This window comes from Hyaena hyaena, unplaced genomic scaffold, assembly GCF_003009895.1.
Source record: "Hyaena hyaena isolate Hyena2069 unplaced genomic scaffold, ASM300989v1 scaffold_552, whole genome shotgun sequence".
Taxonomy (NCBI): domain Eukaryota; kingdom Metazoa; phylum Chordata; class Mammalia; order Carnivora; family Hyaenidae; genus Hyaena; species Hyaena hyaena.
In genome coordinates this window covers 409,940-423,012 of record NW_024081185.1, presented here as the reverse complement: position 1 = coordinate 423,012, position 13,073 = coordinate 409,940, and the positions used below count along the sequence as shown (strand labels likewise).

Below are 13,073 nucleotides of genomic sequence, written 5' to 3'. Positions count from 1 at the left end.
GGTGAAGAGGTGAGGAGGAGGTGAGGGAGGTGAGGAGGTGGGGGAAGTGAAAGAGGTGAAAAGGTGAGGAGGAGGTGAGGGAGGTGAGGAGGTGGGGGAGGTGGAGGTGAAGAGGTGAGGGAGGTGAAGAGGTGAGGAGGTGGGGGAGGGGAGGGAAGTGAGGGCCTGAGGAGGTGAGGAGAGGGGAGGTGCGAGCCCTGAGCGGAGCCGCAGTCGGGAAGGCCCCCTCCAGGGAGGGTCTACGCAGGGGGAAGGTGCAAACCCTGGGCACTGGTCGGAGCCGCGTGCTGAGGGGGGTGGGGCGGCCCTGAGGCCAGGCTCCCGGTCGCGCATGCGCAGCTGAACCACCCCGCGGGTGGTGGGGGTCCGCGGGCGGGAGGTGACCGGGCGGAGCCGGCAGCGGGCGCTGAGGGCGCCGCCTTCTGTCCCTGCGCAGGCGACGCGTGCGGCCTGCGGGGCGGCCTGGACGACGGGCACTGGGCGCTGTGCGGCGAGTCCGGGCAGCGCGCGCTGGTCTTTTCCTGCCGCCACGGGTTTCAGCTGCACGGCCCCGAGCAGGTGGCCTGCCCCCCCGGGGACGGGCGGTTCCGGCCCCCCGTGTGCAGAGGTCAGTGCTCCTGCCCCGCGCTTCCGGGCTTCACCCCCAAACCTGCGCGCGTCAACCCAGGAGTCAGCGCGGCGCCTCCCGGGGGGGGGGGGGGGGGATGCGCGGACCTGTGTCCAGTCAGCGGGCGGCACCACACACGCGTTAGGGACAAGTTAGTACTTACTGGAGAAGCTTCTAGAGCCAGACTCTCAAATGAGACCTGAAGGAGGAAGGGCTTCAGCTCCGGATCGCCCTGGGTCACACCTGTCGCCCAGCCCGCGCACCTGGGTGCGGACTCGCAGCCAGAGCCCCAGTGCGTGGGGGGAGCAGGCGCCCCCGGGTCACCCCTGCTCGCTCGTCCAGCCCGGGTGCGGGCGGGGCGTGGGGGGCCGGGCGCGAGCCGGGGTGCGGGCGGGGGCGTGGGGGGCCGGGCGCGAGCCCGGGTGCGGGCGGGGGCGTGGGGGGCCGGGCGCGAGCCGGGGTGCGGGCGGGGGCGTGGGGGGCCGGGCGCGAGCCGGGGTGCGGGCGGGGGCGTGGGGGGCCGGGCGCGAGCCGGGGTGCGGGTCCGAGGCCGGCCCCGCGGGGAAGCGGGCGGAATGGACGTGTCTGCAGCCGAGCCCTGCGTGGAGGCCGGACTCCCGGCGAGAGCGGAGCCGCGGGGGTTCCCGTCCAGGAGGAGGCGCACGTTCTGGCGCGGACGGCGGAAGTGCAGGCAGCAGTGTCACCTCTCGCTCGCCTCACCGCAGTGACAGAGATCCCCGCGCCGGCCTCGGGGGCAGCAGCGTCTCGTCCCGAGGGGCTGCCGTGGTCACACGCTTCTGGCTCTGAGTCGCGCGAGACAGACGGCGGAGACGTGAGCACCCACAGCGGCCGCAGTGCCGGCCGCGCCCCTGCTCGGCGGGGTCCCCGGCTCCAGGGCCCTGTCGTGGGGGGGGGGGGGCCTGAGGGACGTGCGCCAAGCACAGGCCTGGCCTGGGAAGCCGCTGTGCCCCGAGTTGCACGAGCAGGAGGTGAGCGGAGAGGCTGGGGGACCCGCCCCGTTCCCGCGGCCCGGAGACGTCCGAGATTCGCCTCCACAGAGCTCACAGGGACCCACTGATGATTTAGGCGGATTTTCGTCCTCGGCCGCCCCTTCTCGGCCCGCCTCCCATCACGCATTTTCTTCCTTAGCGTCTGCCCGCACACGGCCGCCGTACTGCCCGCCAGCAGCGCCGTCGGCTCACAGGTGCCCCGGGCGCCGGAGCTCCTGAGTCTGCAGCTGCCTGCAAGGCTACCAGCTGGGGCGGGCGGCCTCTGACTGAACCCGGCGCGCGCCCCCGCGCACCCCGCCCGGCCGCCTCAGTTACAGGCGCAGCACGAGGCTCACACGCACGTTACGAACAGGGAGTCAAGGGCAGGGGGTGTGGATTTGGGTGCGTCTGCAGCATGGACTATAGCACGTCCCCTGGCGCCGTACCGTCCGTGGAGACGCGCGTCAAGGAGCGCCGCACCCTGGGAACCGCCTGGGGCCAGAGGAGCCTACTTGTGAAATACTTGAAATGCCTTCATGAAGACGAGGACTCAGTAACCTTGGTTTCAAACTTGGCACAGGGAGACGGGATGAGGAAGGAGAGGGCATTAGCCTTTTATTCACAGGACCCGTGTTTTGTACTAAGGCGTTAAGGATTAAGATATAAGTTTAAACAAATTCCGGAGAACTCACGCGGAGCAGCCCATGGTATAAATGCGCTATTTCTGTGCACAGTGTTCTCACCCCATCTGTGCCCTGCGCTGGGAGTTTCTAAGTCAAGGAGAAACAGACCGAACACAGTGCAGGGAGTGCTTTCCCTCGTGGGGTGAACTGGTGTGAACATCACAGCTGCCACCGTCCTTGGTGAACCAAGGCCACGGCCCATGGCCACGGCCCACAGTCACGGCTGCAGAAAGGAAAGGAAAGCTCACCTGAGGATTCAGTGCACGGATCAGAGGAGACGCACCCCGTCTTCACTCACCCTGCTTTTCCGCTAACCTGTCCGCAAGAAAGGCTGGTGGGAAAAGGAGCTAGGGATTAACTGTAATGAGACTCTTGTGAGGGCTTCCGAGTCGGGACTTCAAGATGGATCCAAGGCTGTGTGTCTGGCTCTTTGCGCTGTTGCTGCCCGGAGGGTGTGTGATCGATGAATACAAATTGTGGCTCCTGCGTCTCCTGGACGGGGAGGCCTGGGTCAGCACCCCCAGCTCGGGGGGTGGGGGGGTGAGACACACCTGGGCAGGTAAGTGAGGCTTGGGCTTCGCGTGGATCCGTGCAGGAATCCGGGACACTGGGGGTGCGTGAGACCCCTGTGGGTCTGTCCCACATGCCCAGCGGCTTCCCCTGGCAGGACGACCAGAAAGTACAGCCCCCAGCCTGGGCACAGAAGGTCCCCCAAAAGTCGCACTGCAGCCTTGACCCCTGACCCCTCGAATGTGCATAATCACACCCATTTACACGTGGGGAAAGCCCAGATGAGGGCAGCCCGCACCCTGGGCGCCCGTGCCAGGAACAGCCCTGCCCGCACACCCACCACACGGCCCGGTCGTACTGGGCAGCAGCGTCGCAAGGTGGCCGACCAGCTCTTGGGCTGACCTCAGAGGCCGGGGGACACCCACCGGCGAGGAGGAAGCAGGTGCTCCCGGAGAGGCTCCCCCGAGAGGGACACGCCCCACAGGGCCTGAGGGGGCTCTTGTGCTCAGTTGTCAGCAGTTCAGGGAGCCCGTCGTGCACCCTGGGTGAGAGCCGGAGCTGGGGGGGGTGTCACAGGGAGCCGGTGGGGGGGAGTCACAGGGAGCTGGGGAGGGGACATCACAGGGAGGGGACGTCACAGGGAGCCGGGAGGGGAATGTCACAGGGAGCTGGGGGGGCATCACAGGGAGGGGGCTTCACAGGGAGCCGGGCGGGATGTCACAGGGAGGGGTGTCACAGGGAGCCGGGAGGGTCGGCCCTGAGCCCCGCGTGCTTCGTGCAGATGTGAACGAGTGTGCAGACGTGGCGCAGCCCCCCTGCCACCCCTCGGCCCGGTGCCGGAACACCAAGGGCAGCTTCCGCTGTGAGTGCACCGACCCGTACGTGCTGGGAGAGGACGGAACGACGTGTGCAGGTGAGCCCCCCTCCTCGAGCGTCCTGAGCACGTCTGCAGTGCACCTTCCAGACGGCTGCAGGTGATCCTCCAAGATGCTTGTCCCCTGACGCCCTGTGCGTGTTCCCTGTGCCACGACCCCTGACTCTGGGTGGGGAGGGGGGGAGACAAGCCAGTTCTGACCTCAGCTTGGCTGCGGGACAGACACGACACTCATGAAGTGTGAGGTAATGCGGGGGCAGCTTCCCGTCCTCTCCTGCGTCAGGGACACCGTCCCGTCCCCTCCAGCGTGGGGACACCGTCCCGTCCCCTCCAGCACGGGGACACCGTCCCGTCCCCTCCAGCGCGGGGACACCGTCCTGTCCTCTCCAGTGTGGGGACACCGTCCCGTCCTCTCCCCACACTCGCTGCTCCTCCCCCCCCCCCCCCGTCAGGCCAGGACCTCTTCTAGTCTGTACCCATCAACCCTACTCAGTTTCTTTCCGGAATGAACAGGCGCCAATAGCTGGCCACCTGCTGATAGAGGTCACCCTCCACCTGGGTGAGCTCGTGGCGTCACATTGTGCCTCCCCCCACCTGCCCGCTCGGGTTAGGGTTAGGCCCCCAGCACCTCTCCACGGGGCTCACGTGCCCTGTGCTCTCCACCGCTCTCCCTACACCTCACGTTTGGGGGAGCCATCTGTTGAAATGGCTGCTTCAGGCAGATAGCTGCCCCCAGGTGCGCCACACCGCCGCCAGCAGAGGCGGGCCCTCGGGACCACGGTGGGCTCGGGCTCGCGGGGCACACTGGCTGCACCCTCGGCCGGCCAGCTCCCTAACTGGCTCCTTGTCCCCAGACTCCGGGAGGCTCCCGAAGGCGTCCTGGGTCTCCATGGCGCTGGGCGCCCTGCTGGTCGGCGGCCTGGCAGGTGTCACCTGGACGGCGGTCTGCAGGTGGTAAGTTCTCCCTCCTGACGACAGGGTGCCACTTCCTCCCAGGGGGCAGGGCTGCTCTTTCATGCAGGCCAGTGTGGGGGAGCAGGACCCCAAGCCCTCCTTCCCCGGAGCTGTTCTGTACGAAGCATTAGGCGTTCTGCTTCTTTATTATGCTTCAAACAGTGTCCCTCACGTCCAGGGAGTCATGTGCCTGCAGGTATAGACCCAGGGATGGGGTCCTGCGGGTGTAAACCCGGGGCTGGTGTCCTGAGGGTGTAGACCCGGGGCTGGGATCCCGCAGGTATAGACCCGGGGCTGGGGTCCCGCAGGTGTAGTCAGTCTCAGGGGAATGGGGTTTCCTGGGTGTAGACCCAGGGCTGGGGTCCACGGGCATAGACCTGGGGCAGGGGTCCTGGGAACGTTAAAGGCCACAGGAAGTGCTCCCTTCGGAGTCGAGACCCCCGGATTCTCAGAGAACTAAGTCCTCTGGATAAGAACCCGTCTCCGGCTGCAGCCCCCCTGCAGGGCAGACTCTGGGACCCGGGAGCTGGGGAGTTGGTGACAGGGCCCCAGGAGCCCATCTGGGCATCTGCCCCCTCGCTGCCCCTGTCTCACTAGCAGCTCGTGGGAATCGAGCTCAGACTCCTGCTGAATTTTCTCGTGTGCGTTAAGTGCAAGAAGCCGTGCCCATGCTGTCTGACCGCCCCTCCCCACCTGCGGAGCGTCTGCTGCACCAGGTCCACGACTGCCCCTGCGGTCTGCCCTGCTGCCATGCGCCCCGTGGCCCCCGCCGTAGGCGGGTCCCTGCAGCCTCGCCCCATGGCCCCCGAGGCTCTCAACGTTGCTGTGTCCTTCCTGTCTCCCAGTGATGCAGTGACCTCCACACGTGGGCACGTCCGTGGCTCCCGGCCACTTCCGGCGTGTTCAGAGGCGGCTGCCGCCTGACCTGGGAAGGGACGTCTCCCCATGTTCCTACATCCTACAGAAGCAGGTTTCTAAATAGCCAAACCCCAGAACCACAGCAGTCAGCTGTCACCTCTGTGACGCCACTGCTGTGTTCCGTGGGTGTGACCGACCACAGTCAGCCGCGGCCCTGCTTCTGTCCTAAGTGAAGCCCTGCACCTGTGACGGCTCCCCTCTCCCCGTCCCCTCGCTGAGTCGCGCTGGCAGAGCCGGCACCCATTTGCTTTAAACTCCAAGGCCCCCTCTGCCTTGACTTCTGTCCCTGGCAGTGAGTTTACCGTCTGTCTCACAACTGGTATTTTAGTGACACGCTTTGTAACAGATCGGTTGCGTCTAACGGAACTAACGTTCACCACGGTTCAGGCGACCCTGTGAGGAATTCCTTTGGATTACCCGCTAATGGCCACACCCGGAAATCATGTGTCCCGTAGGCTAGTAAATCTAGCTCTCACCTCGTTTAACTTCCCTGTCAACCACCTGAGGTCCCTGTTACAGGCCGACAGGCATCCCCAAGTCACGTGCTGAAGACCCAGCCTCTGGTGACTTGGAACGTGACCATATTTGGACGTGGGGTGGCTGCGGATGAAACTAGCTGAGATGAGGTCATGCTGGAGCGGGTGGTCCCCACCCAGCAGGGCTGCGTCCTCACGGGGGGAGGGGTGGGCAGGGACGCACACGGAGAGGGGCCGGCGGAGACGAGGGCAGAGACCGGGCTGAGGTGTCTACGAGCCAGGCGTGTCCAGCAAACCCCCGAAGCGGGAGGGAGGCTGGAGCGGGGCGTGCCTCAGCAGCCCCCCGACACTTTGACCTTGGACGTCTACACCGCAGAACAGGGAGAGAAGATTCCCGGCGCCCAGTCCCCAAGAGGTGGCACGGTGCTCCTGAGGCCCCAGAAAACCCCTGTGAAAGTGTCGGTCCGTCACCTTCCGAAATGTGTCACCTCTGCTCAGCCGTGGAGCAGCTGCTGAAAGCCGGGGTCTGCGCGGGGCTGGGGCCTGTCCTCAGCCCCCTGCCCCCTCCCAGCTGCCTCTGCCCTTCAGGGCTGTTCTCACTGCTCACTGACTGCTCACCGCCCCCCTGCTGGAGGCACCACGTACTGCAGGGAAGCGCCTGGTGGGATTCCGGGACGTCTGTTCCGCAGCGGCTCCCGCTGTAGGACGGCGACCAAGCCTCTTGTAAGAATCACTTGGTCTTAAGAGTGTGGACACTGGCAGTGGGTGAGCCCGTGGGCAGGGGACGCTGGCGGTGAGTGAGCCGTGGGCAGGGGACGCTGGCGGAGGGTGAGCCACGGGCAGGGGACGCTGGCGGAGAGTGAGCCGCGGGCAGGGGACGCTGGCGCAGGGTGAGCCGTGGGCAGTCCCTGAATCTGCGGAGCAGCAGAAACGCAGATCCGTCAGCAGACACCGTCAGGCGGGCTGGGTGCCGCGCCCTCTCTGCCGAGCGTTACAGGGTGAGGCACTGATCTTCCCGTAACTGAGCACGATGTGCAGTTTCAAGTTTGTGGGCATCACCATGAGACACGGCCACCGTGTCACTGTGTGAAGTTGTGCCTGCAGCCCCCCCCCCCCCCCAAGGAACGAGACGTTCTCTCTACGACTGATGGCCGTCGGCCACAGGAACACATTTCCCAGGAATCTGGAGGGAGACGTCCCCCGAAATTGACTCCAGACTCTGCAGCCTTGGAAACAGCTACCGACACCACTCAGCAGAGATCATTCAGCGAGGCCGATACTGACCTGCAGACAGCCGCTGGCAAGGTCCACGGTCCACGCAGGAAACAGAGGGGCTCAGGCCACGTCCGGGAGTCGCTGTGTGGACCAGACAGCCCGCACCCTAAACCACGATGGCTCGGACCTGCAGCCACGTGCAGGAGCACCCTTTCCACTTGCGGGATCCACTCCCCTCCACGCCCCAAGGAGCTTTCACCTTTTACTTGAAACTGCTTTCGTTGAGAGCTTGAAAGTCCCCAGCCAGAGGGGAAGCTGCAAAGCGGGGAGTTTGTCCTCTGGGGTTTAAACCCGCCCAGGGCAGTCAGACGGGGCTCAGCCCCCGGTGGGCGGTCCTCACGGGACATGGGTTGTGGGGTGCTCATCCGGGAGACAGGGACAGGGCGCGGCTGTGTCCCGCCGACGGCTCTGCGTCCAGGATCCACAGTCGCCCTGGCCCCGGCGCCTGCTTCCCACCCAGCCCTCACCGCCAGGCTGCACGGCCTCGCCCAGCGGCCTCCAGCGTCTTGTGCAGTTTGAGCGAGTGTCGCGCTTGGCGGCCGGCCACACGCCTGGGGCACTGCCTCCTCTCCTGGCCTCTGCTCCCCCCGGGTCAGATTCAGGGACTTCCCAGAGGCTGCAGGCACGGAGCCTCCCGGCCTCCGCTCCAGCCACGCTGGGGGCCGAACCCCTGAGGCCCCCTCTGTGTCCCGCGCCCCCCGGGGCCCTCTGCGGGCCAGACACACACAGCGGGGACAAGGGCCCAGCCTGCTGCCCAGAGCTTTTCTTCCGGGAGACGGGACGGCCTCACTCAGGGTTCCGCAGGCAGGGTGGCTCCCCAAGGCTTGTTGCTGTCGTGTCCTGAGTCGGGGGGATGTCGTAAGTGACCTTGGGAACGACGCTGCCGTGGGCGGTACAGCCCGCGGGTGGAGGGTGTGTCTGAGCGCCCTTCCATCAGGACCTTCCTCCTCCAGGACGGACGACGCTCTGCAGGCTCAGGGCCTCACGAGGAGGCTGGGCCTGGACGGCCAGGTTCTCAGGCTCCTGTCTCCGCACAGCGGCTCCCGGAGGCCCGCCCTCGCCCCGTCTGTCCCCATGTCCCGGAGCAGGACCCGGGAGCCAGCTTCCTTGCCCACTCCTCACGGAGCCTCCGGAACCGTATTCCAGGACAAACACAAAACAGAGAATGGAAAGGGAAACAGCTCGCCCTAGTGCTCTGTCCACAGAAAGTTCTGTGTTTTTCTTTCCCTGAAAACCTGTTTGTGAAACTACTTGTTCTGAGAATATTAGGTCTGATGAGGGGAGTCGGCGTGACCTGTCTGTGGCTGTCGGGGGCGCGTGTGCTTTGCACACGCCTGCACACACATGTTCCTGCTCTGAGCGGAAAGGACCTTGTGAACCGAGCCCACCGCCACTTTGTCCCCTGATGCCCTTGTGGCTGCCCGCGCCCAGCGCCGTAGGCAGAGATGGACCACGGGACGGGAGCTCCAGCGACAGGCAGAGGAGAGGGATACAAACAGAGGCGGGTGGGGCGGAACGCCGGGGTCCCTGGGGCAGGATGGCGGCTCGGGGAGCGGCCCCTCTCCGCGGGATGTGCGGGTGGGACGGGCTGCCCCACACCTGTGGCCGCGAGTCCCCGGCGGAGGGGTCCGGAGAGCATGCTGGGTCCAGGGTCCACTGTCCCGGTCCGTGGCGGAGGCACCCACGCCCCTGGGGCACCCGTCCCGCAGGACAGCTGGGCCTGGGGGGAGGCGGAGGCAGGCGTGAAGGAGGGAGGTTGAGCCACACCCCCCGTGAGACCCATCTGCTCTGGTCTCTGGTCCTTCCTCCTGCACGTCCGGCTCGGCCGGTCCTCCCTCTCCCTGCTGCGCAGACTGCAAACTGAGCTGGCGTGGCTGGGGTCTTCCTTCGTCCCCACATAGGCGCGTGTCACTGGGACCGTCCCCCTCCGCCCTCGGCCACCTCTGCGCCCAGGGGCCCAGTGTGTCCTGAGTCCACTTCCATGCGTCCCTCGACATTTCCTAATTTCCCTGTGACTCCTCTGGGCCCCGGCCACCTGGGAGAGTGTGCCCCACACGGGGGACGCCCCAGCTCTGTGAGGGTCGACGGGCAGCCCCCGCCGGGTGTGGCCCCAGCAGGAGAGGAGCACAGGCGCGGCTGAGACTTTCATGGCTCTGCAAACGCAGGGCGTCCTCAGCGAGCGTGAGGTTCATAGTGAAGTCCGTGCACGTAGGGGGCTTGCGTGTAATCTGTTTTCCTCGCACAGACTGTGGTTTTCTGAATGCATTTCTGCATGAATTAAAAGTGCCGCCAGATGGGGGTGGCGGGTGTGGAGTCTAGGCGGGCCTTCGTGGCCGCGGCCGTGGCTCCCGGTGCCGGCCCCGCTCCACAGCCTCCTGCCGTCCTCGTCTGATGGGGGAGGGTGCCCGCCCTGCTCTACGTGGACGTCCTGTCTCCCCAGTGCTCCAACACCCCCTCTGGGCACGGGCAGCACAGCGTGAGGGACGGGCACTTGGGGTCCCTCTGAGGAATGACAGTCGTGACCGGGTGTGTGCTTGTCCCCAGGACGCGGGCGGGCCGTAAATCCTCACTGAGCACCGCGGGGACCGGCGGAGGAGGAGCCTCCCGGCCGGGTGGTGCAAAGTGCCCTGAAATGGGCGCCGCGCAGCCTGGTACCTCCACTCAGGGTACACAGCAGGTGGGTGCGCTCCTGGGCGATCGTAGGTCAGCGCGTGGCGGGGGGTTCGTCCCCCCAGGAAGTGCTCCCCACAAACCGCATTTATGGGCGAATGATAATTTGTGAAAAACTTAACCTACTTTTTAAAAAGTGTGGACAAATTAGAATGAGCCACCAGAGCGGAAGCTGTGATAATGTTCCCACTGTGCCGCCTGAGGGCTGGCGGTGGCGGCCACCCCGGCTGCTGGCTCAGGACCCACCGGTGAACAGGAGCTGAAAGGAAATGTTGACTTTTAAATGCGCTTTTAAATTTTGTTTTAATGTTTATTTACTTCTGAAAGAGAGAGAGAGAGAGAGAGAGAGCAGGGGAGGGTCAGAGAGAGAGGGAGACAGAATCCGAAGCAGCTCCAGGCCCTGAGCTGTCAGCACAGAGCCCGACGTGGGGCTCGAACCCACGAACTGTGGGATCATGACCTGAGCCGAAGTCGGACACTCAACTGACTGAGCCCCCCAGGTGCCCTTTAAATGTACTTTAAAAGGAATAATAGTAAGTAGTGTGGAACAGTCTAGATTTTTTTTACTATCTTTACTTTGTATGTAAATCAACAGATGTCGCATTAAGGGGTCACTTCGGGGCAGCGGCTTGGTCGGAGGAGCGCCTGACCCTTGATCTCAGGTCATGAGGCCCAGTGACACGTTGGGCGTAGAGACCGTGTAAACATAAGTAAGACTTTATAGCGTCACTGTCACACGGCTGCACCTGTCAGAGGCAGGTGGTCGGTGGGCCCTGGAGCCGCTCCGGTGCAGGATGGGATCGCGGGGCCCCTGATTAGCCCGGTGAGACCCACGGGCGCGGCGGGGCTCCTGTCCGTCCGTCCGCGTGCTCAGAGTGGCTTCTCTCCCACAGGACCCGGCCTGTGCGTCCCAGACCCGTCTCTGCCAGCAGTAACACAGGCGCGTGCTCGGGAACCCGGCGTGAGCAAGTACAGCTTCCGGCTGGTTCCTGGGAGCACATGCCCGCGTCGGGGACTGGGGGGCGTGCACTCGGGAAAGCACACGACCGGGCCTTTCCCTCCTGTGGGAAGTGCGCTGCTTCTGAGTCCGGGCGGTGTGTCGCTCACATCTGCCCGCACCTTCGTGGGACAGAGACGGGACGGAGGGCAGGGTACCTGCACTTCGTCGAGTGTGCGATCCCTGCATTCGATGCTCGAAACAGCTCTGTGTTTCCAGTCACCACTGAGGCTGTTTTCCACATCTGGGCCAGTCTAGCGTGTGCCCCAGTTACACTCGAGCGCGGGCAATAAATCCTCCCCCCGACAACTGTCTGGCTGTGCGTGTGCGCGCACGTGTACACCTGCCTGCTCACTCCTGGGGCTGCCTGGACGGTGTTTACCAACCCCTTCGTCCAGCCGGACAAACGGGGAGGCATCGTGTCGACGGCGGTCATGCCTCAGTCTCCCCTGCTCTCCTCCTGGCTCCCTTCCTCTCCCTTCCACCCTGCTTCCTGCCCGTGCGCCGTTTCCCAGCAGCCTGTGCCTGGGTGGCCTCCGAGCCTGTGTCCCCTCCTGGCTGCCCTCTGCCCAGGCAGTGGCTGAAGCAGGATGACTGTCAGGATGGTCTTGCCCCCAGAGCCCGGCCCGCTCTGGACACAGGCTGCCTGCCCCCCGCTCCCCCGCCCAGGTAACAGCCTGGCGGCCCTCTGAGGTCCTGGACCTGCTGGCGTCGGGGGTCTGGTCATCCCCACAAAGCAGCTTCATCATCACCCTGATTTTCCACCCCACGTGACCAAGTGGCAGGTGGGGTCCCTGCCAAGGTGACCGGCCCCCCTGGGCCCAGCCGGGAGACGGGAAACCTCCCTCTGGGCAGGAGCACAGACACGCCCGCCCAGAAACGCGGGGAGTCAGCGAGTGGGAGAACGCGCTCCCGGACAGCTGTCCACGCGCGCCAGGAGGGGACGTGGCGCGGAAACTTGCGAGCGAGCGCGGCCCTAGAGTTCGTGACCTGAAAATGCTGTCATTTCTCAGGGGTGCTGGGTCCTCTGGTCCCCACACTCTCATTATGTTAATACCAACTTAACGACGACAGTTCAGCCACAGTCCAAGGCGCTCCGGCCAGAGCTCACGGGTCTCCTTCCCGTGAGGAGCCACATTTCTGTCAGACGCGGGACACGATAGTGAACCCACAGCCGTGCACACCGCGTGTCCCTTGGACAGAGCCTTCAGGACAGGCTCTGACTCCAAGCAATTTCCACGAGGAGATGGGGTGACGCGGACGGACGCCTGCCCCCCGAGGCTCCTGCCTGCGTCAGTGGCCACAGAGCCGCCGGCGCCGTGACTGCGCGGCCTCTGCTCCAGGCTCTTGTCCCCGCCGTCCCTGCCCTGGGTCCCGTGTGCTTCATGCTGCTGCGCGAGTGGGGCTGGTGAACACGGAATGAGCCAGGAGGAAGGGCCCGGCCCGCACGGCCCCACGGCCCTCAGTCCCCACGGCCACGTGGCCCTCACAGCTCTCGGTCCCCACGGCCCCTCGCTGGGCCTCCCGTGCACACGCCAGCTGTCCGCTCGCACGACGTCCTTACTGCCCGTGCCAGTGGGCGACTCCGGCTGCTTTGCACTCAGGACCTGTGACAGTATCTCTGTGACCCTCCCAGACACGTCAGCTGGAGGCCTGTCCGCACGGGACCAGCGTCCGGGGCCGTCAGCTCCGGTCCGGGCCCGCCGGGTGTGCCGCCCGGCTCCCCTGTCCCTCAGGCCGTTCCACGAGCACGGGAGTCTGCGGGCAGTGTCCCCTGGAGAGCCTCGCGCACGGCCGCGGGCCGCCCTGTGCAGCGCCCTCCTTCCTGGGCGCAGAGGGCCCCGAGCGAGGTCCCTGCCCCACGTCACCCGGCACAGCAGAGTCAGGAGGGGCGGAAGCGCAGTCCCGGGGCGTCTCAGTGGACCAGTGCCGCCCCCGCGGCACCCGCGTCCCACCCCACGTCCCGGGTCAGCTGTTTGGCGGCATCGGCCTCCTGCGTGAACCTGTGTGAGCGCAGTGGGAGTGGCCGCCTCCTGGCCCAGGCACGTCCATCCGGGGCGGCTCTCACCGCCGACCCGGCTCCCACGGGCAGGACCAGGCTTTGTGACAAGGCCTGGGCA

At 65.7% G+C, this 13,073-nt stretch overlaps 1 protein-coding gene across 1 annotated transcript in view; it reads left to right on the top strand.

The window, feature by feature from the left end:
* Nucleotides 1–11,727, top strand: part of TPO (thyroid peroxidase) — a 39,575-nt gene extending 27,848 nt beyond the window's left edge. Inside the window, exons 12-16 of the mRNA XM_039256005.1 lie at nt 437–607; nt 3,571–3,702; nt 4,518–4,617; nt 9,831–9,963; nt 11,623–11,727. Coding sequence (XP_039111936.1) covers nt 437–607; nt 3,571–3,702; nt 4,518–4,617; nt 9,831–9,963; nt 11,623–11,727 — 641 coding nt within the window. The remainder of the gene's footprint in view (nt 1–436; nt 608–3,570; nt 3,703–4,517; nt 4,618–9,830; nt 9,964–11,622) is intronic.
* The last annotated feature ends 1,346 nt before the right edge of the window (nt 11,728–13,073 follow it).